General features: G+C 41.7%; 1 protein-coding gene across 1 annotated transcript in view; it reads left to right on the top strand.

Annotated features, from left to right (window-relative positions):
* The window catches only part of MYO1E (myosin IE), an 84,076-nt gene that overhangs the window by 53,391 nt on the left and 4,782 nt on the right, over window positions 1-25,903 (top strand). The window contains 11 exon segments of the mRNA XM_072345869.1: window positions 211-296; window positions 883-964; window positions 2,112-2,218; window positions 5,921-6,019; window positions 9,683-9,827; window positions 13,156-13,270; window positions 14,869-15,038; window positions 15,516-15,661; window positions 22,250-22,396; window positions 23,706-23,863; window positions 24,750-24,842. Of these exon segments, the coding sequence (XP_072201970.1) occupies window positions 211-296; window positions 883-964; window positions 2,112-2,218; window positions 5,921-6,019; window positions 9,683-9,827; window positions 13,156-13,270; window positions 14,869-15,038; window positions 15,516-15,661; window positions 22,250-22,396; window positions 23,706-23,863; window positions 24,750-24,842 (1,348 nt within the window).

Genomic DNA, 25,903 nt, shown 5'->3' with positions numbered 1-25,903 from the left:
CTTTTTTGTTTAGCTTAAATCTATGTAATTCCTTTTGTTGTGAAAGAGTCAAGTAATATATGCAAGTATTTACTCATCGCTGTACTGTCTTTAAATAGCAGCAGACTAACCAAAATTTCACAACAGCTACTGATGAGGACAGGATATAATTTTTCTGTAATTATTGGGTTTTCAACTTACCACAAACAATCAATTTCCACCTTGGCCCAGGTATCTTATGATATGGATGGATTCTGCGAGAGAAATCGGGATGTTCTTTTCATGGACTTGATTGAACTCATGCAGAGCAGTGATTTGTACGTAAGCAAAATTTGCTTAAGCTAGGAATAATGTGTGCTAGTTTAGATGGATGCAGAGGGCCTAACATCTCTACTACTTCACATCTTGGGAGCTAGTTCACATTAAAATAGAAATGAACCATCACTACAGTGAAACGGTATCGCTTCTGTTACACTTGATCTTCATTTCCTGCAAATCTGAGTAAGTAGGGCACTAAAATGTCAGACTCAAATGGTATACTGATCAGTATTGTTTTGCCTTGAAGAAGGCTGTCACTAATACAGCATTAATACAAAGTGGCACTCTTTTAATGTATAAAGTAACTTTTTTTCTGCTATGTATTTTAATTGAGACTTCTTAGGAAGCGCTTTGAGTCTGGAAGGCTGGTGTCTCATGTCTCCCAGAGCTCACCAAAATACAGATCTCTGTGAGGAATGAAGCTCATGGAAAATACTGATCTTAAAATAGATTTGATAGCACTCTGGATTAATATAAAAAGCTATTTATATTCTGCTCGGCTATCAGCTTTTACATCATATTCTTTTCCATTTCTGCACTGAATTGTCTTTCTGTACCAACACTATTTTATTTATTCTTTTCTAGGCCTTTTATAAAGGCTCTGTTTCCTGAAAATCTTCAAGTAGACAAGAAGGGTCGTCCCACAACTGCGGGCAGTAAAATCAAGGTATGGCTGTTTTTGTATGTGCATATATGAATGTGGCAGCGTTTGTGCAAGGGTACCTCAACTAAATGAAAGGTAGTCTTTGTTTTTATTATCCAGACGTTTATTAAAGATAGACATAGGAGTGCTGTGTTTGCAAAGCAATACGTTATTTCAGTTGTTAGAATCGTGTTTTGCCCAGCATCGCTGCTCATTAAACCTTTTGTTCAGCTGCATTTTATGGTGCAGAATTTTCAAAGTGAGCAATTGATGGTAGTGGTGATAGTGCTTGCATGTGCGTGATGAATGAGCCCCTTCACTCAGCCACTTGATGTCCTACAATTAACTACAGATAACTGGTCTCTTTATAGTGCAGAAATGCAGCAGGGCCTGATCCTACACCCACTGAAGTCAACAGAAGTCTTTCTATTGACCATAATGTGGGCTGGATAAGGCAGTGAGTGTTAGAAGGCAAGCATCTTTTTTTTTTCTTTTTTTTTTGAGGCTGGCTGTAAAACATACATTTAGGTAACGTACTTGAAGACTTTGGAAAACAGTATTTTTTCAGTATCTTTCCTCATATTTCAGCCTTACAGTTAAAACCACTGGACACGTTCCCCATATTCACCACACTGTATTTTTGTATAGTAGATAAAATACATTGTATTACATAGCTGGAGATAATGGGGACTTCTATTTACTGATAATGCTTTCCCGAGAGACTGGTGGAAGGTGATGACTTTTCATTGGATGTGTTTATCCATCTTTTACAAACATGCTCATAGAGACCAGTGTAGGTAAGTTTTAAATAGAAAGAATAACATGATAGGGGAAAATGGTTTGTGGAACAGGAGAAAACTATCCAGCAATATAAAAATAATAAATGGAACGATATTCTTACTTTTGTATACTTTTGCTATTGACTGAGTTGGTTTTCTTTTAATTCCTTCCTCGTACCTTACACAGAAATAAGTGACTGTCTGTTGGTAGCCTTCATATGCTAAAAGATCAGTTCTGTTACTGCTACGTACTGTCCCAAGACACTTCAGCCTTTCTGGAAAAGAACCTGAGCCACGTGCATCATCAGCACAGGGCTGATATCCTGAGAACTCTCGCAGAGGATTTACTTTGCTCACCTCTGTTCCTGTATTTTTTTCCCTCAATTTTACAGAAACAAGCAAACGATCTTGTTGGCACCCTCATGAAGTGCACACCCCACTACATCCGCTGCATCAAACCAAATGAAACGAAGAAACCTCGAGACTGGGAGGAGAGCAGGTATGAATAAGCAAGAGTGCGTGATAGAAACGAGCAATGAGTCCAAAAAAACACCAAAGCTAAAAAAATTCATGTTTTTTATTCATATAACCCACAGACAAATAGAACTGGATACTCTAAAAGCCTTCAGAAATGAGATCTCTCCTAAATCTAAATAATTCTAAATTAATCCTGACTTTCGCTTCATGCTTTGAAAACAGATTTATTGGGTAGCTGAAAGTCAGCAGGATGTCTGAATTTACTTTCATGAAATGAACAAAAAAATCACACACACACAAAAAAAAAGACAAAGAAAAAACAACATTACACATATGTATATATTATATATATAGCATGTATACATGTGTATTAATATAGTATGAAAGATATAGCTTTTGTTATTGTTTTTTACTTACTGAATTTCAAGTTCTGTTATCTGTCTCTTTAAAGAGAAGTTGATAGACTGTGATCTCAGGTGGCTATACAGACCCTGGGTTCATGTCTGTCTTTGGTTGATTGCATTTGCTTTAAGGCACCTTTAAGCATATGGTACTTTTTAGTATATTTTTTTAGTTTAAAAAGAGATGCTCTTCTGTTTCACACCGAGGTAGAGTACGTTACTAAACATTTTTAATCATACGTAAGTACTTTTTGTAGTGGTAAAAGTGCTGATGTTTGCAGTGTGGGGTTCTTTTTTTAATCACAGTGAAACAATTTGTGAAGTCTGATAAAGAACATTCTTGACCACATCAACAGCACACCAAAATTCACTTCCTGCCATTTGGCACACAGACTAGCACAATTACATGCAGATGTAGAGCATTTACAGAAGCCACAATCATGGCTGCCCCTTGAAAGTGTCATTTTAGGTCTTGGCAGTAAATGTAGATCTTAAGTTTTCCTTCCCTTCCCACCCCTTAAAATTCTGCTATGCACCACTTAATTCCACTTTAACAGTGGGAGAAAAGTTACTCTAGTGAAAGTATGCCTAGAACTTGTAGCGGAGTAAAAAACATGTACATTGGAGGGCTGTTAAAATCAATCATTTACATATTGGAAAATAGGCCTTTTATTGTGGAAAGTGTTGCTAGGAAACCAATGAAACAAACAAACAAAAACCCAGTCCGACAAAAGGGCGGCTTTCAGGAAGCCCATTCTGGAGTAAAAATAGGCAAGATTTCAGTTTTTTTCCCACATAATGGGGGTGATATTTGGTAAGAGCGGCAGCTACTGATGCTAAAATAATAAATTAAATACAAGGATTGTGCGGGATGAAACTCAACTACAAATGGAATGAGTTCTTGGGATGATGGTAACTTTTAATCCCCACTTAAAAATACTAGCATTCTCTCCCTTTTCAAGCTATTTCTCAAATATTAACATGTCAAATAGTGTCAATAGTGACATATCCAAGGAAAAGAGATGTAGGCATATGCACATTTCGACTCAAACTTCAGCTTGTTTAATTTTGTATTTTCCCAGTTTTGCTGTGAGAAACACAAATGGCAGCTGAATGCACGTATGGGGTATTCTGCTGTGTTGGGTTGGTGGCTTTGGTTTTCTTCTGCGATCATTTAATGAATGTGAATGAAATGAAAGTGTTTCTGAATGAGAAAAAGCTTCACAAAGCCCATCCTTGTGCTTACAGAAGCCGCATCATTCCAGCTTTCTAAAACTGTTGAATAATTTCAGAATATTTTGCACTATAAGGTAGACCTTGTTTAATACCTAAACCTCGTACAGTACCAGGCTTACTCTGAAAATCGGGGTGTTCCTTGAAATGTGTTTTTGTTCAGCTCCTGGCATAAGTCGCTTGGACTTGTATTCAAAATTGCTGCATTAGCTGAATTCCCAGACCCTGACCTGCTTAAGGCTGATGCCTGGAGGGAGGTTTTCAGTGCTCCTTTTCTCAGAAAGAAAAGGAAAAACAGAAAAATGTCTCAAATTCTCTGTTGCTGGACGCTGATACTGGCAGGACACAAAGAAAAAGGGAGTAATAGTGTTGGTGCAGTGCATTATTCCAGATGTGAATAGGAGGGAAAAGCTATAAACAGGAAAGTGTATTTTTGTCCATAAATTTTCTACTGTTACTGTACCAGAATTCTTGGAGTGGGTACAAAACATACTTCATTCCTTGAACACAGCAAGGTTAAGATGTGCAATATTTTTGTTATCAGGTAAAAGAGCAGCATCTCATTAACTAATTCTGATCAGTGCTCCTTAAAATAAGAAATAACCAAAGGGCTTTTGTCAGTTGTGGTGTGGGACTTGAGAAGTCTTTTCCCTTTCTACCGAGTCATGTGAAAAGAATTTATCTACCAAAAAAAAAAGAGAAAGATCACCAGGCTGTGCACATCATATTGAAGTTCAGCATTTCAGAATAGCTGGAGAAATAACACGGAATTAACCTAGAGGGTTTGCAAGGCTGGAAATATCTCCTGTAAACAGAGAAGTGGTAATTAAAACTGGATTAAGATGACGTGTTTCCTTACAGACTCACTTTTTAAAACATGAAATTATATGTAAATTCTCTGTTATATTTCCGTGTTATTCTCTGTTCTATACCATTAAATATACAGGACTAAGCTCTTAACAGCTCCTATTTGTAACTGATGGGTGAAGTAACCAGGATTTGCCCCAGGTGGCAAAACAAAAACACCGCCACAAAACCGAGGGCGGTGGAGCCCCTCAACACAGCATTTCAGAACTCAGAATGAAAAGCTGACTTTGCCTCTTCCAGCCCTGTGACTTAGAAGAGGTAATGAAGGAAATGCAAAGGAAAACAGCAAGAGTTGCAGACTGTTAGCAAAGCTAAGTGAAATTCTTCAAATGAAATTTCCATGCATTAAAAAGTAGGCTAGGAGGATATGTAAGAAGGAAGAGAAAATATGTTCCACAGCTCCAGAAAGAGGAAAAGGTGCCAAAAGGAAGTTCTTTAGCTGCTTTTCGGCCTCGAGATTTATGGGGAAATACTTGTTCCCTGTTTTAGAGCCCTAAAGAGAGGATTTTGCAGGAGGGAGCTGTAATGGTCTGGGGATGACCGTGTTTGTGTGCACAGTGTTTCTCCACAGCCATTAACACTTTCAGTGGACTTGTACCAGCTCAGTGTTTGTTTCAGAATAAAGCATGCCATGAGCAGGCTTACCGGGAACTCCTGCAAGTCTTGTGCCTATCCTCAAACCCTCCCTTTGCAATGTAGTAAGGTCTGCAACAGTGCAAGCTTTTCATGAATATACTGTTCAAAAGTTTCTTGCATCTGATTCTTTGTGTGGTACAAGTGTGGCATCTGGGGCTCTCTCCAGTCCTCAGATGTGCTCCTTCTCTAGAATAGCCAAAAATGAGCTGTGAGCAGCTGTCCCTGTTTGGGGCATGTAAAACAAACTTAAAAACTACGTTAAAAATCTTAATTTCCCATTGCCTTGAATACCAGCTGTGTAATTGTGGAGGTAGTTACTTGGTCTTATATGGACATTAGTGAAGAAATCTGTACATAAACTACCTGGGAGATAGGACTACCAAAAAGAACACTAAGGTAAGTTGCTGTATATTTCAGTAATGTGGTTTTGCCACGCAGTGTGCAAGAATAAATAGATCTCATGTACCTGTTCATTAATTTTAGAGTTACGGTCTTTAAACAGGCGGGATTTTAATAAGAATACTTTGATCCACAAATATGCTGAAATAAAATGGATTGTAAATCTTGCTTTGTTTTTTTGTCCGCAGGGTAAAACATCAAGTGGAATACTTAGGTCTGAAAGAAAATATTCGAGTAAGAAGGGCTGGCTATGCCTACAGGCGGGTTTTCAAGAAGTTTTTGCAGAGGTAAAGTGATACTAATTTGAAGTACTACCAAACATTTGTTTGCGTCGTGGGGAAAGAAATGTTGTGAGTTTTGAAAGCTTCTCGTTTCCCACTTTTCCTTGTTATTATTTCCCTTGTTAAAGGTCTGGGCTGTGCTGAGGTTTTGAAAAAAAAATAAAAGACTCTTTGTGTCTTTAAAATCTTTCCAGTTACCACTAAACGTGCTGAAGGCCTCAGCTCTTCTTGGAGAGTTAGGAGCCCTACGGTTGTGGAATCCAAGGGTCTGGGTACCAAGTTGTGTTTAACTGTCACTCTCCAGCTGCTCCTTTGCGGTGGCAGAGGATAGGTAAAGAAATATATGGCCATCATTCAGCAGTCTCAGTGAATAGAGTAACGTGTTAGCTTAAATTGCTGGTGTTTAAACAGCTGGGAATGGTAACAACCAAATGCTGCAGCTGCCCACAGAATGAAAGCAATGAGATAAATCCTCATTTCAGTGTCTTAGGACCAGCTGTTGAAATGGATTAGCTACCTTCAGCAGCTACTGAATCCTAGTAAATGGAAGCAATTTTCATATTCAGTCTCTGTTTTATTATAGAAAATTGAGACATGCACCTAAATAATGCCCAAATGAGGATGTTATATGATAATTCAGCTTTTGTTGGAAATCCTTGTATTGTGTTTTCAATTAGAAAATAAAAAAACCCAATCAGTTCTTCCAAGGCATGCAGTATGATTCAGCAGGTGGCCCAGAACAAAGGCACTGATAGTACTTTGTGTACTTTATGACAATACAGAGGGCTCTAATTATCTAGTAATAAACAGTCCTAAAATACCTTAAGGTATGGACGTCCATTTTAATCATGGGATAATTTTTAATCATTTTTTTTCCACTATCTTCAAGCCCAATCATTAAACGTGAAGGTGCTTCAGATGACAGCACCTTACACAAAGGTTACTGCAAAGAAAAAACATCAGGTGAATAATGAGTATTAGGGTTGTAGTCTAGCCTAACGATTGTTGAAAACTGATTGTGAGAGCTGTGCAAGTCTAGGAAGGTCTGCACAGAGGAAAGCCACGTGGTGCTTCCGGAGGGTGAACAGATCGAACAGATCACTACACTTCACACGCGGAGATCCACAATGAGCTGAAATCATTCTCTGGAATTTGTTTGTTTCAAATCAGCGTTGATAAACTTTACATTTTGTTACAAGTGAAACCTTTCCTGCCACCTTTCAATTTACAGTTCCCTAACATCCAGAGAACAAACTCTTTTCTGACACCATGGGTCAGTGTGAGTAGAAGCGGGCTGAGGCATGGGATGGTCAGGAAATGCATGCTTGTGCACTTGTTTTCATTGGGAGCTCATTGGCAGCTCAATGTAAGTGGAGATTTCAGGACTGAGTAGACTTATGTGTGAAATTTATGTTTGCATGCAAAAAGCCAAAGGCATTGAAAAGGCTTGTGTGTTTCAAAGCATAACCGTCTGAAAGCTGGACTCCACAGTCCTGTATTTAGAAGTAGAAATTAACTGCCTACTGTGAATTTATAATAATTGTTTTCAGTGATCGTGACTTTGGAATTATTTCAGTAGCATTTTAAGTACACAGAATGCTGAAATCCCCATAAGCTTAGGTTACATGTAAATTTGACAGACTTAGGTAATGGGTATTGGTGTGAGCCATTTAAAGGGAAGGAGGCAAAAGCAACTTGGAGAAGCGTGCTATTCTAAATGACTATTCTAAATGTCCTAAATGGCTATGGACAACGATGGGGTTGATGCAGATGAAATGTTAAATTCTAGAGTTTATGCTTAATTGGTGCATATTATGCTCTTTTTTCTGCCCTGTAGGCTTGTCATAACTGTAAGTTATATGAAGTTTGTCTACATTAACTTTACTTACTTTTCCCAATGCCCTCCTTCAGAGCAAAGAAGATAGGATAGGAAAGAATGTACAGCATGCTGAAATGTAGCATCAACTTCTGTTGTGTGAAAGGTTTTCACAACTTTGATTGCCTTTTTTAACTGAAGCTCTTTCATATTCAGACTTGGTTGTACAACTGTATTGTTGGAGACACACAGTGAACCTGCAGAAGAGTCCCTTAAATAAGCTGGGAGTTAGTTTATATACAACTCCTACTTACCACCGTGCATCTCTCTATCCCATAAATACTGAAAAATAACTTATGTGATCTGCAAACAGATTGTGTGTCATGTACATCTATATTTAAGACATCGTAAGAGCTACTTCTGTTACACCATCCTGCTGGTATCTGAGCATTTGATAACTGATAGAGTTGAACAGGATAACATGAGTCTTGACTACTGAACTATACATGTTAACCTTTTCTTTTCATGTACATGGCATTCAGAGGGGTTTGAATTATTTTTGTGGTCTGTTCCTTTTTAGCAGTTGCTGTAGGGCTCTGTCTTTATGTGGTATTGCTGTTTAAGTTGCATGACACTACTTCTTGGTTTTGGCTCAATAACATTTTAGGTATGGTAAGAATGAGAAATGAACGTTTCCTGAATTAATTTTCTTACAACTCCTTCTGTGATTTTTCTGAACATCTTATTAGAAGCTGCCTACATCTTTCTACCTGAGAACGACAACAGACTGAACTCCATACTCTATCGCTTACTTACTTAATTGAACAGTTGCACTAATTAGCATGATTTAGTCTGTATGACTCAAATACTCGTACTGCAATCTGAAAAAAAGAGTCAAGGTTAAAGAACAGAAGATCTGCAGGGGGAAATTTGCTAGAACACATCTAGGTGTTCTCCAGTCTCTGCCAGAGGAGTTTAAATAGCTTCTGCTAGAGAAGTTAGTTATCCCCAGGCATGCCGATGCAGCTAAAGCCCATCAGCTCTTCTCAGTGTGCAGGATAACAAGAAATCTGTCAGTTCCAAAAGAGCAGGTTAAGCATGGAAAAAGTGGGCAGTTTAGAAGGAGCTGTAACCTGGCATCTCCCTCGTTTCTAAGGCTTAAAGAGAGTATCATGAGATAGAAGGCTACTTGCTTATCAAATGCACGTGGTATTACAGCACTTCCCCACCTCATTCCATAGCTCTTTTTTATGGTCAGCTCACCTCGGTGTTCCCTCTAGATAGCACCGACATCGTGGGATCTTCCCTCCCGTAGCAGATGCTAAGCCAAAGGCTTTATGGGTTAAGGCCAAGAATGCCTCCTTGCTACATGCAGACCAGCTGTTACAAACAGGTGGGTTAGGAGAATGAGCCTGTCTACTTGCTTAGAAACACAGAAAGCCTTTGTAATAAGGAAGACAGAAAAGGTTAAGGGGGAAGTTGGTCACCTGCTTGGGAAGGAGTCTAGCGTAGCAAGGGTAAGGAAGTACTTTAACCTGCACCATAATCATTGCTAGTAAATAACCTGTCCCTGGATTTAAGATTAGAACAAAACTTTCTGTAATTAACCACTACAGTTACCAAATAGTATCTTAGGATCTGGAAATGGGAGATTGCTGGACATTTGCCCTTCTCATTGCAGCTGTTTGGTCTTACTAAGCAAATAAAACAGTATTGCTTCTTCCTGCACTCTAAGCTTCTGCAAATCCTGCCAAGGGGGCAAACACGTACCCAGTGTGATATGACTAAGAGTCAGTGGTATTCTGCTGAAGTTTGATACAGACTTTAATGTTTTCTTCTCCTTGGTGGTTAAGGTATGCCATTCTGACCAAAGCAACTTGGCCTTCCTGGAAAGGAGATGAGAAGCAAGGAGTTCTCCACCTACTTCAATCAGTTAACATGGATCCTGATCAATACCAGCTTGGGAAATCCAAAGTCTTCATCAAGGCTCCAGAGTCTGTAAGTGTGGCAGGACATGAGTCTATAAATATGAGACTTTTGCTAAAATAGATGACCTTCCTGCTTCAGTGATGCACAGCTTATCTGCTAGGATGGGAGAAGCATCAGAATGTAAGTCAACCTGGGCAGGGCTGTCACAGATGCCTTGAGGAGGTGGGTACAGTAGACATTTATAATCTCACTTCTGTGATGGGTGCAGTACATCCTTACGTATCAATTTGACACTTAACACAAGGAACATAAAATACATCAGGAAGAAGAGATGGGACACATAAAGGTGCTTTGGTGTCAGGTTGCACACGGTGACATTCCATCACAATCTGTCACGTGAATGAATATGGCGTGAGAACACGTGCATGGCTTTTTGCCCAAGCAAACAGGTCTTTTTCAAAGGATAAGAGCTACTGCTGAAAAGAGAAAAGCTCCCAAATGTATTAGTAAACCTGTGTCGAAGAATAGCTAACTAGAAATCCCATTCAGAAACATGAGGTAGGTGTATTGAGGCTGCTTTTATCCTGTGGCTGCTGAACTGCACAAAACGTTGGAACAGTTTTGTTATTTCATTATTCAGGAAAGTTGTCAAGGAAGGAAAGTAGGCTCTATTTACAATCATGCATTCCTTATCTATCAGAAGCAATCAGGCTTACTTAGTGAAACACTTTCTGTTTGTCAGGTGGGTTCTTAGTACTTTACCTTAAATTACACATCAAAATAAAGGCAGAACGCTTCTATTTCTGTCGTTTTCCTTTTGATAAATGCTTCTTTGCCAATACGTCTCTTCCCAATAGCACAGCAAGATCCCAGAGGGAAAATAATACTAACTCAGAGTCATAACCAAAATTGATTCTACCATGAATAGAGTCAGAAAGATAGTCTCAGTTGTTTAGGAAAAACAGTGCTTTAACATCCCTGTCATTGGAGAAAGACATATTTATAATAATAAAGTATGTGGTGTAGGGTGCTTGGATGCATGTTGGCCAAACAGGAAATTCTAATATAGGATTAATCCAAGTTAGTCACTGCAGTCAGTGCACCTTAGTTACCAACTGCAGAGTTAAAAACAGTGAGCTCTGTTTGCCTTCCAGCATAGCACAGGTCATGATTTATTCCCTAAGATTTCAGAGTATTTTGGCTAACATGTGTCTTGTTATGACCTTGGTCATGAGTGGATGTGTGTCTTTGGTACCTCTTCTTGTGGCAGCATGTGGGACATGTGGTCCTTTGCTGATTATCTCAGGTTTATGACAGGGTGGTGGCAAGTACATATTTCTGGTCAAGGAGCTCTTTGACTTACTGAGCTGCTCATAAGGACAGGAGAACAGAATTAGTAACTTAAACAGCATCTTTCAGTTGGTTGTTTTACCCTGTAGCAAGACTGATATGACTGTTTTCACCATGAAATTATTCATATCCATAACAAAAGAATTTGTATAATGGCTGTTTTCTTATCTTGCTCTTACAGAAAAATCAATCCAGTTTTTAACTATTTTTCTTCTCAGTTATGAAATAAGCTACAATAATGTCCCTGACTGCTGAGGAGGCCCTAAGCTTTGGTATATTCCCAGTTACAAGAGCACAGATTTTCAGCAGCCTTATCTTCACAAATGGGCCGGGACTTATTCCTGTGTGTTTTATTTTGCTCTTTTTTTTCTTCCCCCCCTCCTCTCCAGAGGAAGGACTTAAAATGTTTGCCGGTACCCATCCTCTATTTAATAGTAGATTTAATTAAGAATCCTAGGAATAGTTATGGCCTTTTTTATTTTAAATTGAAAAACTTGAAGTAAATATTCTAAAGCTTAATTTAGATCTTCTGGTATCGAAGAGAAATCTCCCATGTTACTAAAACATTGACTGGAGTCATAGCACTTTTGAAATAGTAAATGCCTTCCATCAGTACAGAAAGAAAGCACCTGGAGGAAAAAACTTGATTTGCTCAGCAGTGTAGGGGGAAAGGGGTTGTTTTATGTGTGTGTATACATATATATGTAAGGAAAGAAATGTTACTTCAGTATTTTGTAGTGCATGTTTTACTGAATCCTGTTAACTTGATGTTTTTGTGGGACATCCTTAATTGGGACTTTGATGTTGAACTCCACGTGACAGGCTGTTCTGCACTGATATTTTGCAACTAGCAGTATTGTTAGAGAAATAAATTGTATGTTCACAGGTAAGCTGAAGCTGAATTAGATGAGGCTTGATCATGCCATGGCTCAGACTTAACCTTTTGCATCAGGAGCAGTCATGCCTCTCTATGGAAACACCATCCAGGGCTTGTGTGTTTGTGAAGTTATTTTTTGTTTTTTAAGTATCTGTAAATGGAGATTTTCCAGCTGTAAAATAAGGTTTTATGGGTGGCAGAAATGAGGCTTCATTATTTACATTTCCATCAAGCACCTGAATAAATAACTTTGTGCAAAAACAAGCAAGGTCCTGCAGAAATAGCTTGCACAAGATCAAGTTTCCTTTTTAAGATCAGCATGAACAACATTTTTTAGCATGGTTTAGCAGCAGGGTAAGCAAAGGATCCTGAAGCCCAAGTTCACTTCTTGATATGCCTGCTTTAACTAATGTACTCTTTTGAGAGCTATGTAGGTAGCTCCAAAAGTAACGCCTTCTATTTATTTCCATGGAAAGTACAGCAAATACAAAGAGCACACAGTAACACTATTTGATAGAGCAAATTCTGAGCTACAAAGCACTCTTCTTCAACATAGTCACCACCACTAACTGTTCTTTTTTGCCGGTGATGAAGTGCCTACATGCTGTGCTTATAAAAGTCTGCACCAGTGGAGGTGACCCACTGTCTTGTAGCTGCTATGGCAGTGTGATTGCTAGGAAGATGTTGCCCATGCAGCCCACCTTTCAGTGTTCCAAGTAGCTGGAAATCAAAAGACACCAAATCTGCACTGTACAGTAGGTGTGGCAGGATAATTGAGCCAAGGTTGGCCATGAGTTTCAGGGTCTTACTAGCATTATCATGTTACCAGAGGAAGGTTGTCTTCTTCTCTGGCCTGACTCTGGAAGTTGAAGCGTTCATGTATGATCATAGTTATATATTCCACAGCCAGCCTACAGACATCACTGCTAAGGAAAAATGTTGCCAAGGGACTCAACACTATTAAGTACAGAGAAATAAGAAAGTTGTAAGAGAATGACAGCACACTGTATTTTACCTTGCACAGATGGTTTCTTTTGCAAGACTGCTTGGTTGTAGTAGAAGAACCAGCTTGGAAATGGAGTGAAATTCATATGAAACTTGAATGTAAAGTTTCTTCCTGAAAAAATTTCTTGTAAAATTTTTGACTTACCTTGCTGTCTTTTTGTGTAGCTTTTCTTGTTAGAAGAGATGAGGGAGAGGAAGTATGATGGATATGCCAGGGCCATCCAGAAAGCATGGAGGAAGTATGCGGCCAGGAAAAAATACGTACAAATGAGAGAAGAAGGTAAGCTCTAACTTGTGTTCATATGATCATAGAATTGCTCAGGTTGGAAAAGAATTTCAAGGTCATTGAGTCCAATCACAGAATCACAAAATGACCTGGGTTGGAAGGGACCTCAAGGATCATGAAGCTCCAACCCCCCCTGCCTGGCAGGGCCAGCAAACTTCCACGTTTACTAGACCAGGCTGTCCAGGGCCCCATCCAACCTGGCCTTGAACACCTCCAGAGACAGGTCATCCACAAGCTCCCTGGGCAGCCTGTTCCAAGACCTCACCACTCTCCTAGTAAAGAACTTCCCCCTAACATCCAACCTAAATCTTCTCTCTTTTAGCTTAAATCCATTTCCCCTTGTCCTGCTATTATCATCCCTTTCAAAGAGTTTACTCCCCTCCTGTTTATAGGTACCTTTCAGGTACTGAAAGGCTGCAATGAGGTCACCCCGCAGCCTTCTTTTCTCCAGGCTGAACAAGCCCAGCTCCCTCAACCTGTCTTCATAGGGGAGGTGCTCCAGCCCCCTGATCATCTTCGTGGCCCTCCTCTGGACCCTTTCCAAAATCTCTATGTCCTTCTTGTTCTGAGGGCTCCACACCTGGACACAGTACTCCAGATGGGGCCTCACAAGAGCAGAGTAAAGAGGGACAATCACCTCCCTATCCCTGCTGACCACCCCTCTCCTGATGGAGCCCAGGATCCCATTTCCCTTCCGAGCCGCCAGAGCGCACTGCTGGCTCATGTTGAGTCTCTCATCCATCAGGACCCCCAGGTCCTTCTCTGCCGAGCTGCTCTCAAGGACAACTCCTCCCAGCCTGTACAGGTGCCTGGGGTTCTTCCGGCCCAAGTGCAAAACCTTGCACTTTGCTGTGTTGAACCTCATTAGGATCACCCGGGCCCACCTTTCAAGTCTGTCTTGGTCCCTCTGAATGACATCCCTTCCTTCTTCTGTGTCAACTGCACCACTCAGCTTGGTGTTGTCAGCAAACCTGCTGAGGGTGCACTCAGTTCCATCATCAATGTCATTGATAAAGATGTTAAAGAGTACCGGTCCCAAGACAGACCCCTGGGGGACACCGCTCGTTACCGGCCTCCACCCAGACATAGAGCCATTGACCACCACCCTCTATCTGCAGCCTTTCAAACCAGTTTCTTATCCATTGAATGGTCCACCCATCAAACCCACATCCCTCCAATTTGGAGATGAGGATGTGGTGGGGCACCATATCAAAGGCCTTGCTCAAGTCCAGGTAAATAAAATCGATCACCTTCCCTTCATCAACCAATGCTGTCACTCCATCATAGAAGGCCACAAGATTGGTTAAGCATGACCTTTACCTGCTGAAGCTGTGCTGGCTGTCTCGGACTACAACCTGACCATACTGCCCTAACTAAAAACCCTCCACTAAATCATGTCCCTGAGCACCACATCCAAACTGTTTTTAAACACATCCAGGGATGGTGACTCAACCACCTCCCTGGGGAGCCTGTATTGGAAACCTAAGGTACCATTGATGAGGTTTGGCTCTTCAGCATGCCTGACTTTCTTGGACTGCCTGGTGCCCATTTTAACAAGTTTTACTAATCAGTGTTTATTTTTTGTATTTAAGCATCGGATCTGTTGCTGAACAAGAAAGAGAGAAGGCGGAACAGCATTAACAGGAACTTTGTGGGAGATTACATAGGCATGGAGGACCACCCAGAGCTGCGCCAGTTTGTGGGCAAACGGGAGAAGATCGATTTCGCAGACACTGTAACTAAATACGATAGGCGATTTAAGGTAGGTTATAGAATGATACCCACTATTGATGAGTTCTGCTAGGGTGCTATACTGATGTCTTTACCACCAATTAACAGAAACTCCCCATGTGCCAATGAATTCTTGGTTGGCAGCTTGTTAAATAAATCTTTGACCTAAGAAGACACTGGGAAGCAGCCCACCCTCTTGCTCTGAACACGTTGCTGTTTTCAAACTTCTCTTATGACAAGTGGGACTTGCTGGGCAGGAGCTGTTAGGAAATGATAGGAATTTCTCTATAAGGAAATTGAAGGGAAAAAAGCTATTATTTAAAACAATACGATGCAGTCTTGATTCTGGGGTTATGCATGTCAGTAAATCAAGCGTTTCCTTCCCACTCCCCAGCTCAAACCAAAGACTTGGCCCAAATCACATTACTGATACCTTTGAAACAGCGCTGTGACATTAGAGCATCAGTTGCTGCACAGTTGTGTATTTTCAAATGTTTTTGTGTTTCAGACTGTGAAGCGAGATCTTGTCCTCACTCCAAAGTGCATATACCTTATTGGGCGTGAAAAGGTAAAGCAGGGTCCAGAGAAAGGCCAAGTGAAGGAAGTCTTAAAGAGAAGGATGGAAGTGGAGAGAATTCTTTCTGTTTCTCTCAGGTCAGTGTATTGAACACGGCTTTCCTCTGACAGAGAAATTTGTGTAGAATAGCGTGAAATATGTTGATTGATGAAGAGTGTATTTCATAAGCGTATTTCTCAACTCCTGTAAACAAAAAGCTGGACTTATTTTCATTCCCAGCCTTAATGCTGCAGTAATAGGTGTTTATGTTAATGAACATTTGCTTATTAAAGTAGTTCACTTAAATTAAGCATAACCCAAAATGTATTCTGTGAAGTATAGCAGCTTCGGGAGATCTAGGTTAGAGTAGAATCTGTCTGTTTAGTGCTCCAGGTTGGGACTGTGTAAATCATAGAATCATAGAATTACTCAGGTTGGAAAAGACCTCATCCACTGAGCAGGTCACCTTGTCATAAAATGAAATCAGGTTTGTCAGACAGGATCTACTGTTTGTAAAGCCATGCTGACTAGGCCTGATCCCTTGGCTGACCTTTAATTGGTCCATGATGGTTCCTGAGGTTATTCCATAACCTTCCTGGACACTGAGGTGAGACTGATGGGCCTGTAGCTACCAGAATAATCTTTCCAGCCCTTTTTGAAGGTGGGTGTCACGTTTGCCAGCCTCCAATCCACCAGGACATCCCCAGTCAGCCAAGAGTGCCAAAAAATGATGGAGAGTGGTTTGGCAACCACATCCACCAACTCCCTCAGCACTCCAGGGTGCAACCCATCCAGCCCCATGGACTTGTAAGCATCCAGCTTTCAGAGCAGTTCCAAAGCTATCTCATCATGGAGCATGTGGGGCTTATTCTGTTCCCCCTCCCCATCTACCAGCGATAAATGCTAACCAGGCTGTAGCCAGACACCCAAGCTGGGCTCGTAGCATTCCAAATGCAGAGCTGCATTGAGTCAGCTAAATAGCACAGCTTGCCAGCCAAGTTAGTGAAGACTGTTGCACTTTTCTCAGATGTAAATAAGTTCCACAGAACATTTTGAAGCAAAACCAAATTTGCATACTTTGGAAGAAACTTGCTTTATGTCTATTATGTTACATTATGTCTAATCATGTTTTAAACTTAGTTCACGTATTTCATTTCGTTGCCAAAGCCATCTTTATATACACGAAGAGCAGAAGCAGAATTACGAAGGGTCAAGCTGTTCAGGTATCACCCCCCCAAAAATAATGATGGGAACAAGGGAGCAGTCTTCATATTAGGATGGGCTGATTTCAAAGTGGATCTTACTGGAGGAATAACTCAACACTATTAACGCAGTTACTCAGTATTCTGGCTACAGAAGTGGCTGCTTCACTCAAATCTGAGCTATCTTGGGTCAGTGACAAGAGTTAGAGCTCACAATATTTAAGTCTTCAATGAATAAGACCAGAAGGAATCTTTCAAGTAGTACAAGTATGACCAAATCTGTATTTTTGGGGAAAAAAAAATAGTTCTTCAGAGGCCAGGTTCAAAACAAGTTGCATTATTTCTCTTTCGTTCTCAGAACTCCAGAGTTTAGTTAAGGTTTTTATTTCCAGCAACACTATGTTTTCATTAGAGTAGTGGATAGAATATATTTTAAATGGAAGGGGGCAGAGGGTAACTGGATTCTTGCACTGTTATCTATATTTCTCTCTAGAAACTCATGCACAATACACTGAGGTAAGACTGGATAGATACACCTATACCCAAGAAAGGCAGAATATTCAGCAGTATTGACATATGCTTAGAGCAGGTAACACTACATTACAGCTTAAATTACTGAAGGAACTGCACTTTAAAGTGCAGCTGCCCAGTTTGGAATTTGTTCAGCATATTGAGTATGACCACTATTCGTGGAAATTTGCTGATGTTTTTAGAAACAGTAAATTACTGAGCTTTACAATTCATCTGATAAGCAGTGACACAGGATATCCCAACAGTATTATAAAGTCAGACTCTTTGCCAAGTGAGCAAAAAATAGGACAGCTGGCTGGGTAATACTGTAGGGCTTGGGTTTTTCTTACACATCTCCTTCAGAACCTCGCTAAAGCTCTAGATTTGCTTGATGGTAGCAAAGGTCATGATTTTACTTTACTTACTTATGTTTCTTATTGCTATTTTGAATAGTAAGTAGGTAATTCACTTGTAGTTTCATACACTCTTTCCTATACAATTGTAAAGATTTCAGAGTAAGAAGTTGGGTGAACTTGTACCACTACCCATTTTTAATATGACACAGCATTCATCTCAGAACTGTATTTTCATACCTGACAGTCTGGAGCATTTCTAACAGTGATATAAAGGAAATAGGTACTCACAATACCTGGAGGGATTCATAGGCTTCAGTAGCTCCGTGAAAAAGGACGGTCAGAAAACTTTCTTATTTCACCACCTTTGTATTTACTGAGCAGTGAGGCAACCCAGCTGTGTGAGGAAAAGGAGAGAGCATGCTCCAAGTGATAATTGCTAGGTAATTAGGATCGGAAATCAGTGACGAGGGCAGACAGACTGTGATGGGAAATTGAAACTTCCTTAGCTTAAACATCCTTTAATTCCTTCTGTGTGAGGCTTAATTTACCTTTTGGTGTTACCAAGTTTGCAGTGTACTGTTGTTAGGGGAAAAAAGAGTGAAAACTATGAAGAAGCACTAAGTCTGAATCCAGCTAAACCTTTCAGATCTCTGGAAAGAAGTGCAAACAGATGGTTCTTTTTTCCGCTTGGTGGGTGACGTCTGATGTATTGAAATAAATCACTGATTAAATTGTATTTTCTGATGTTACCAACTGCAGGTGAAGATGAGATTGGAAGCAAATCCGTAGCATGAACTAACATGGTTAATTTCAGATTCACATGAGATGAGCTTTGGAGCGTGCTGCAATAGGGGGGTTGGCTGCTTGCAGTGAATATGTGCAGTAATGGCAGCCTTGCTGTAAATTGCTTTTTAGAGTAACAATTGTAGGTTTGGGTTTGTTTTTTTTTTGAATCGGCAGCTGTGAATAATGCTGCTAGAAATAGTACTGGCAACTTCTTCCTCAGTTGTGACTCTTAGAGCTTGCTGGCCAGGTTTGTGACTTGCTTTCTTTTTCTTTTTCCTGTTTTCAGCTTTCTTCTCTGAAAAAAAAAAAAAGAAAAATCCTGTGATCATCTCACAGATGTTTTCATGTCCACAGGAGTAGATTTAGTCCAGGCTTAGAGCAAGTGTTAAGTTGACTAAGTGAGCTGATGAAGCAGCAGAGGAGCTTTGAGGTCAGACACCCTGTAGTGATCTGAAAAACCGTGAGAAGGAGCCATGCATTTTCTGTCTCAACTATTTAACAATATCCAGTGGTTTTTAAATGGTTTGTACTCCATTTGCTGACAGCATCGTGCCTGGCACTGGTGCTCGGGTGGCTGCATGGGGATTGGAGCTCAGACCTTGAAAAGCAAGGGAAGCCAGAAATGAATCTGCCAGAAAGGGATGGGAGGAAGGGAAGGGCCCCTTTTTCTTGTCTCCCATGCAGTGACCTGGTTCCGTGGGTGCGGCTTATGGGACAGCAGCCAGCTTCAGAGCACAGGTAGTTTACTGAGGAGTCAGCAAGCAGAACCAGAGTATTTTATGGCTCCTGATAGGCTGTTCAAGTGGTGGGGTAAGGAGGTAGGGAGGGGTGGGCATGGCTGCAAAAAGTGAAACTGTTTTGCAGAGACATGTTAAAAAAATGCACCAAACCTCAAAACTGTTAAAAACAAAATAAAGAGCAACAAGCCCAAACCTCCATATCCAAGCTTTGGTTTTCTTTGGAAAGCTTTGTTTATACCTTCTTTGAGAGAGGGTGCAGAAAGGCATCAACGTAGTTACAGCCAGGAACTGTGGCAACATGCTCTTAAAAGGAAAACTGATACGTGTACAGACAAAATACAAGCATGCTGGAATAACAGTGAGCCTGGCTAAAACTCAGAGGAGCTGTGGGGGCTGGGAGGGCAGAAATGGTTTGCAGCTTTTTCTCTAAGTCAGCCCAGTGATGGCAGTGGATCCCAGCATGTTGGACCTCTATGCTGTGTAACCACTTCAAGCTAAAGACAATGGAGAGTTCAGAGCATTCATTCAGGAGCTGCTTGCTTTGGGTTTCAGACTTCCCTTATGGTTAGAGACCTTCCAGTTCATCTCTAATCCCAAATTTTGGCATTATTGGAGAGATGGACTTTACCTGTGACTTTAACGTGGCACGTTCTTATGGTACAGTGATTACTGTAAAATGGCCAAGTATCTTTCCTGTATCACAAAAGGGAATCTGAATATTGAGCTAATATGAGCCAACTTTGATCTCCTCCAGGACTTACTTGGGGCCATCCCGTGGGCCAGGGTGCTAGAAGGCAAGGGGGCCTGTGAGAGCTGGTTAGCATTCAAATGGCTCCTCTTCCAGGCTCAGGATCGGTGCGTCCCTGTAACTAAGAAGTCAGGAAAAGGTGCCAGGAGACCTGTGTGGATGAGTAAGGAACTCATGTGCAAGCTCCGCAGAAAGAAGAAAGTACACGATATGTGGAAAAAGGGTCTGGCCACTTGGGAACAATATAAGAATGTAGTCAGGGACTGCCGAGATGCGACCAGGAAGGCTAAAGCCCACCTGGAGCTGAATCTAGCTAAGGAGATAAAGGATAATAAAAAAGGGTTTTTTAAGTACGTTAACAGCAAAAGGAAGGCTAGGGAGAATGTGGGCCCCATACCAAGTGAGGGGGGTGTTCTGGTAACGGGGGATGCTGAGAAGAAGGAAATACTGAACGCCTTCTTTGCCTCTGTTTTTAGTGAAAGGGCTCTCCCCCAGGAATCCCAGCCCCCGGTGGTTGATGAGAGAATCTGGGGAATGGGAGATTTCCCTTTAGTCAGGGAAGAGGTGGTCCGTGAGTGCTTAGGAAACATTAATGTCCATAAATCCACGGGACCTGATGGGGTGCACCCGCGGGTGCTGAGAGCTGGTGGAGGTTATTGCTAAGCCGCTCTCTGTAATTTTTCAAAGGTCTTGGAGAACTGGGGAGGTGCCTGAAGACTGGAGGATGGCCAATGTCATCCCGGTCTTCAAAAAGGGCAAGAAGGATGACCCGGGTAATTATAGGCCAGTCAGCCTCACCTCTGTCCTAGGGAAGGTGATGGAACAGCTTGTGCTGGATGCCATCTCCAGGCAACTGGGAGTAAAGGAGGTTATCAGGAGTACTCAGCATGGGTTCACCAAGGGGAGGTCGTGCTCGACCAACCTGGTGGCCTTTTATGAAGATGTCACTCGCTGGGTGGACGGGGGGAGAGCGGTAGATGTAGTCTACCTTGATTTCAGTAAGGCTTTTGATACGGTCCCCCATGACATCCTTATAACAAAGCTGAGGAAGTATGGGATAGATGAGTGGACGGTGAAGTGGATCGAGAATTGGCTGACTGGCAGAGTGCAGAGGGTTGTCGTTGGCGGTGCGGTGTCTGACTGAAGGCCTGTGACTAGTGGTGTCCCCCAGGGGTCTGTGCTGGGTCCAGTCTTGTTCAACATCTTCATCAATGACCTTGATGAGGGGATAGTGGCCACCCTCAGCAAGTTTGCTGATGACACGAAGCTGGGAGGATTGACTGACACACCTGAAGGCTGTGCGGCCATTCAGAGAGACCTGGACAGGATGGAGAGCTGGGCAGTAAGAAACCGGATGAGGTTTAACATAAGCAAGTGTAGAGTCTTGCACCTAGGTAGAAATAATTGCATACACCAGTACAGGTTGGGGGAAGACCTGCTGGAGAGGAGCTCTGCTGAGAGGGACCTGGGCGTCCTGGTGGACAACAGGTTGGCCATGAGCCAGCAGTGTGCCCTTGTAGCCAAAAAGGCCAATGGCATTCTGGGGTGCATTAAAAAGAGCGTGGCCAGCAGGTCAAGGGAGGTGATCCTCCCCCTCTACTCTGCCCTGGTGAGGCCTCATCTGGAATACTGTGTCCAGTTCTGGGCTCCCCAGTACAAAAAAGACAGGGATCTCTTGGAAAGAGTCCAGCGGAGGGCCACAAAGATGGTGAAGGGCCTGGAGCATCTCCCCTATGAGGAGAGACTTAGGGAACTGGGCCTGTTTAGCCTTGAGAAAAGAAGGCTGAGAGGGGACTTGATCCAGGTTTATAAATACCTGAGGTGTGGGAGCCATAGTGGCGAGGCTGGTCTCTTTTCAGTAGTGCGTGGGGACAGGACTAGGGGCAATGGGCTGAAACTCCAGCATAGGAAGTTCCGCACGAATGTGCGCAAGAACTTCTTTACGGTGAGGGTGACGGAGCACTGGAACAGGCTGCCCAGGGAGGTGGTGGAGTCTCCTTCTCTGGAGATATTCAAGAGCCGCCTGGGCACCTACCTGTGCGACGTGGTGTAGGGAGCCTGCTTTGGCAGGGGGGTTGGACTCGATGATCTCTAGAGGTCCCTTCCAACCCCTATAATTCTGTGATTCTGTGATTCTGTGATTCTATGAATATCTTCAGGTAGTCAACTACCAGCTGATCAAAAAAAGGTGTTCTCAGAAAGCAAGACTCTGCTATTAATGCAGCTTCGACTTCCTTATCTTGTTTCAAGTTAACCATGTGTTCTTGCAAGTCTCATTATAATATTGGCTGTATTTGCTGGTAAAGTTGTACTCTGAATGGTAAATGTTCCAATTTCTTTTCAGCACGATGCAGGATGACATTTTCATTCTACATGAACAGGAATATGATAGCTTGCTGGAATCAGTCTTCAAAACTGAGTTTTTAAGCCTCTTATCCAAACGATATGAAGAGAAAACACAAGGAAAACTACCTCTGAAATTCAGCAATACGTGAGTTTTGTTTTTTCAGTCATCTTTGCTCTCACTGACAGGACAAATGAACGCTGCTTGCAGAGCTCCTGACACTGCTTTGATTCAGAAGAGGCAGCACACTGTAAAAACACAAGTGACCTGGACTTTGTTTTAGCACATCATGGTGTCATAGGTTAGGATTGTACCTGGGCTGGCTGCCATTTTCCACTGTCTGTGTGCACTGATGAGTTGCTTTCATTCTGTTGAACACACTTCAGGCTCAAGGGTCTGCAACTTTGGCCTGCCACAGAGCACCTCTGTGCTGTCAGAGCTGTTAATACTCTTACCCGTGAAGCAAATGAGCAGCAGAAGGACTTGGATTTGTATGCAGAAATGATAAAAGTTGAGAGGGTTATTGTAGTTTGAAGGGGCAGAGGAAGACAACTGAAGTTTGGAACATTCCTGTAGCATGTACTGCTATGCACTGGGTGGGTATCCCAAGCCAGTACCTGACTATTTTGTGTGTAAAGTATAATAGAATTTATTTGTGGCACCTTGCCAACACTAAACCATGATTTTTGTAGCTTGCTAGAATCACAGAATGGCCTGGGTTGGAAGGGATGTGAAAGCCCACCAAGTTCCATGTCCCTGTTGTGGGCAGGGGTGGACCCACTGGATTGGGTTGCCCAGGGATCAGCCTGGCCTTGAACATCTCCAGGGTTGGGCATCCAAAGCTTTTCTGGGCAACCCATCCATTTTATCATTATAGCTATAATTATCTGATTGCATTACGGAGCAGACAGTATGGAAATACTGGGAAATAGGAATGCATGTGCAAATATACAGATGAGTGTGAGTGCAAAAATTTCACTCCCCAGTTATGTACACAAAGCATGTGTTAGTCACCTAATAGCATATACAGAAGCATGCTTAGGATGTTTAGGAACGGAGCACTAATTAGCTTGCTCCAGTACAGTCTTATGAAGAGGCAGTGCCTGAATCTGTTTTATGGTGGACACATCTGTTGCTCAGAGTCTTGCACGTTTTACATCAATGCTCACTATACTCTCTTGTCTGCTCCCGAATATCTTAAACTTCCTTCCTTTACCAGGAAAGCTAAAACATTATTTGAGTAAAGAAAAACACAAGGAGAGATGAAAAAAAAGCAGTTTAATTGTTTTATGTCAGGCTATTGACTCATTAAATACAGGTTCTTAGTCTGAACTTCTTTTTATATCTGTAAGTTATTTACTGCCAAGCATCATTGTCCTGATGTGACACACAGTTGCTTTGTATCATTTTGTTGTTTAGTTTATTTCCTTCTCTTGCTTGTATGTGCTTATACTAGGCTAGAAGTGAAGCTGAAAAAGGAGAGCTGGGGGCCATGGAGCAGTGCTGGTTCTCGACAAGTGCAATTCATGCAAGGCCAAGGAGATATAGCCATTCTCAAACCAAGCAATAAAGTGCTGCAGATCAGCATTGGACCGGGGCTGCCAAAGAATTCCCGTACGTATGTTTTTCCATTAGAAATGAGTGATGATTTAGGAACTCAGAGAATGGTTGAGTCTAGCTTTCTCCCCTTGCTTGCCTCTTGCCTCAACATTTTCTTTATTGTTTCTCTTTAACACTGGAAATAAGATCCAAGTTATAGATCATAATGATACGACAGATTTCCTTACTGCTCTAGTTTTTTTGATACTTATTACTTTCCATTTATAACAGCTGCTTCTGAAGTGCCTGCGATTCTTTTCCCTCTGTCAAAATCAATCTGGGTTCTTACTGGTGACGTAGCACAGAGAGCACAGCTAACCAGGCATTTTGCAGATGAATCTTTCTCACTGCTCTGGGCTCCTGCCGTTCCTACAGTTGTGCCGATGCAGAAAGGAAGTAACTTCTGTGCATCACCAGAGACCGAACTGCACACGTACCACTGTCTGAGTTTTATGTTTTACCTTTTTCTCGTACTGATTGTGCACTTGGAAGCTTCCAGCACTCAGAGGATTTGAAGTCTTAGAAGTGGAAAAAAATGTACTTACATGTGCAGAGAAACTGCTGATCAGAAGTCAGAAGTTAAGTACTGCTGTGCCAGCTGTCAGTGGTTGCTAAAATAAGTCCTAAAGCTAATGGTCTTTGGGGGCCCATTTTCTGTAGTCTCAAGACACCTTTGCTTTATATCCTATGGCTGAACTGGGCTGCAAAAGGGAGAAAACGCCTACAAGTCATCCTTGTTGCACCTGAAGCTTTAGCACAATGCAGATAACACTGCAGGCATTACATGCATTATTCCTGAAGATCAGCCTCTCTGGCCATAGAGGAGCAGCCTTGCAGCCGGAAGACCTTACCTAATTAATGTAATCATGAAAGAGTAACGGACTGCTGTCATTTCCTTCAGGTCCTACTAGGCGTAACCTTTCTCAGAGCAGAGGGCATTCCAGCAGGTCTCAAGCTCAGTCTTACCCTATGAGAGCTGCACCTCCTCCTCCTGGTAAGTTTATGTAGCCTCATGTCTGAAGTTCAGAATTCAGGTTTATGCTTTCTTCTTGCCATCTAGGAAATATTTCCCCCCCAGAAAAGCACAGTAGAGTTTTTACTGTTAACTGAATCATACCATACAGTGCAGGCATTTTATGGAGGCTGTTGGGAGTCTGGTACCAATCGGACCAGAAATCAGCAGAAATAAACACACAGGGGATAGCAGCTGGCTAGAGATGCTGCTGTGTTTGGCCACTGAGTGTAAGATGCTGAACCTCACCTCATGGCCTTTCCCCTTTCCATTTTAGGGCAAAATACATACATTCATGAAGACACAACACATGAAAATGCTCTCAGGGCCATGTACAGCAGAATGCAATTAATGGCTCATTGTCCTGCTCTGTTACACAATAACTTTCATGTAAGCCACGTGCTGAGCCCTATCAGTTGTGCCAGTAAGTCAAGACACGTGGCTTCTTTTCTGCGTGGGATTGATGTAATGAGGGTGTTTCACTTCTGCCCTGAAGTGATACGATTAATTTAGCCTGTGAACTCAGAGGAAAGAACAATATCCCATTGACACACCACTTCCTAGGCTATTTTTTTTTCTATTTACATTTCTGCTGTTTGTTGGGTCAGGGTTTTTGTGTCCAAAATGAAAGATTCCCTTCAAGTCAGTCAGCTGTTCTTTATGGAAAAACAGTGGTAAGAAAGAGTGGAAGCTCAGCACTCCAGCCTGGTCACCAAGTGCACTATCCAGCTCCTGATCCTACTGACAGCCTCAGCCGTGTGAGTCAAACAAAGGAGTGCACGATTTGCAATAACTGCAGCTATTCCAGTAAAGTGGGAAGTCATTGTGGTTAAAGAAGTTAAAAAGCCTGCAAACACAGGCAGTAAATACTCATCAAGGATGAATTAAATAAAGCAAAAGGAGACTTTTTTTTTTTCATTTGCGTTTTCAAAAACTCATCAGTTTTAGAGTTACAAGAAAAACAGCCCAAAAGAAATGTTGGTTGAAGACATGTCGTAACTTTAGACCAAGTTCAAATCTGCATTACATTAAGGTGGTCTGGA

This window comes from Excalfactoria chinensis, chromosome 10 (genome assembly GCF_039878825.1).
Source record: "Excalfactoria chinensis isolate bCotChi1 chromosome 10, bCotChi1.hap2, whole genome shotgun sequence".
Lineage (NCBI taxonomy): Eukaryota > Metazoa > Chordata > Aves > Galliformes > Phasianidae > Excalfactoria > Excalfactoria chinensis.
Note: the sequence above shows the minus strand (reverse complement) of the source record. Positions and strands in the feature narration are given on the sequence as shown.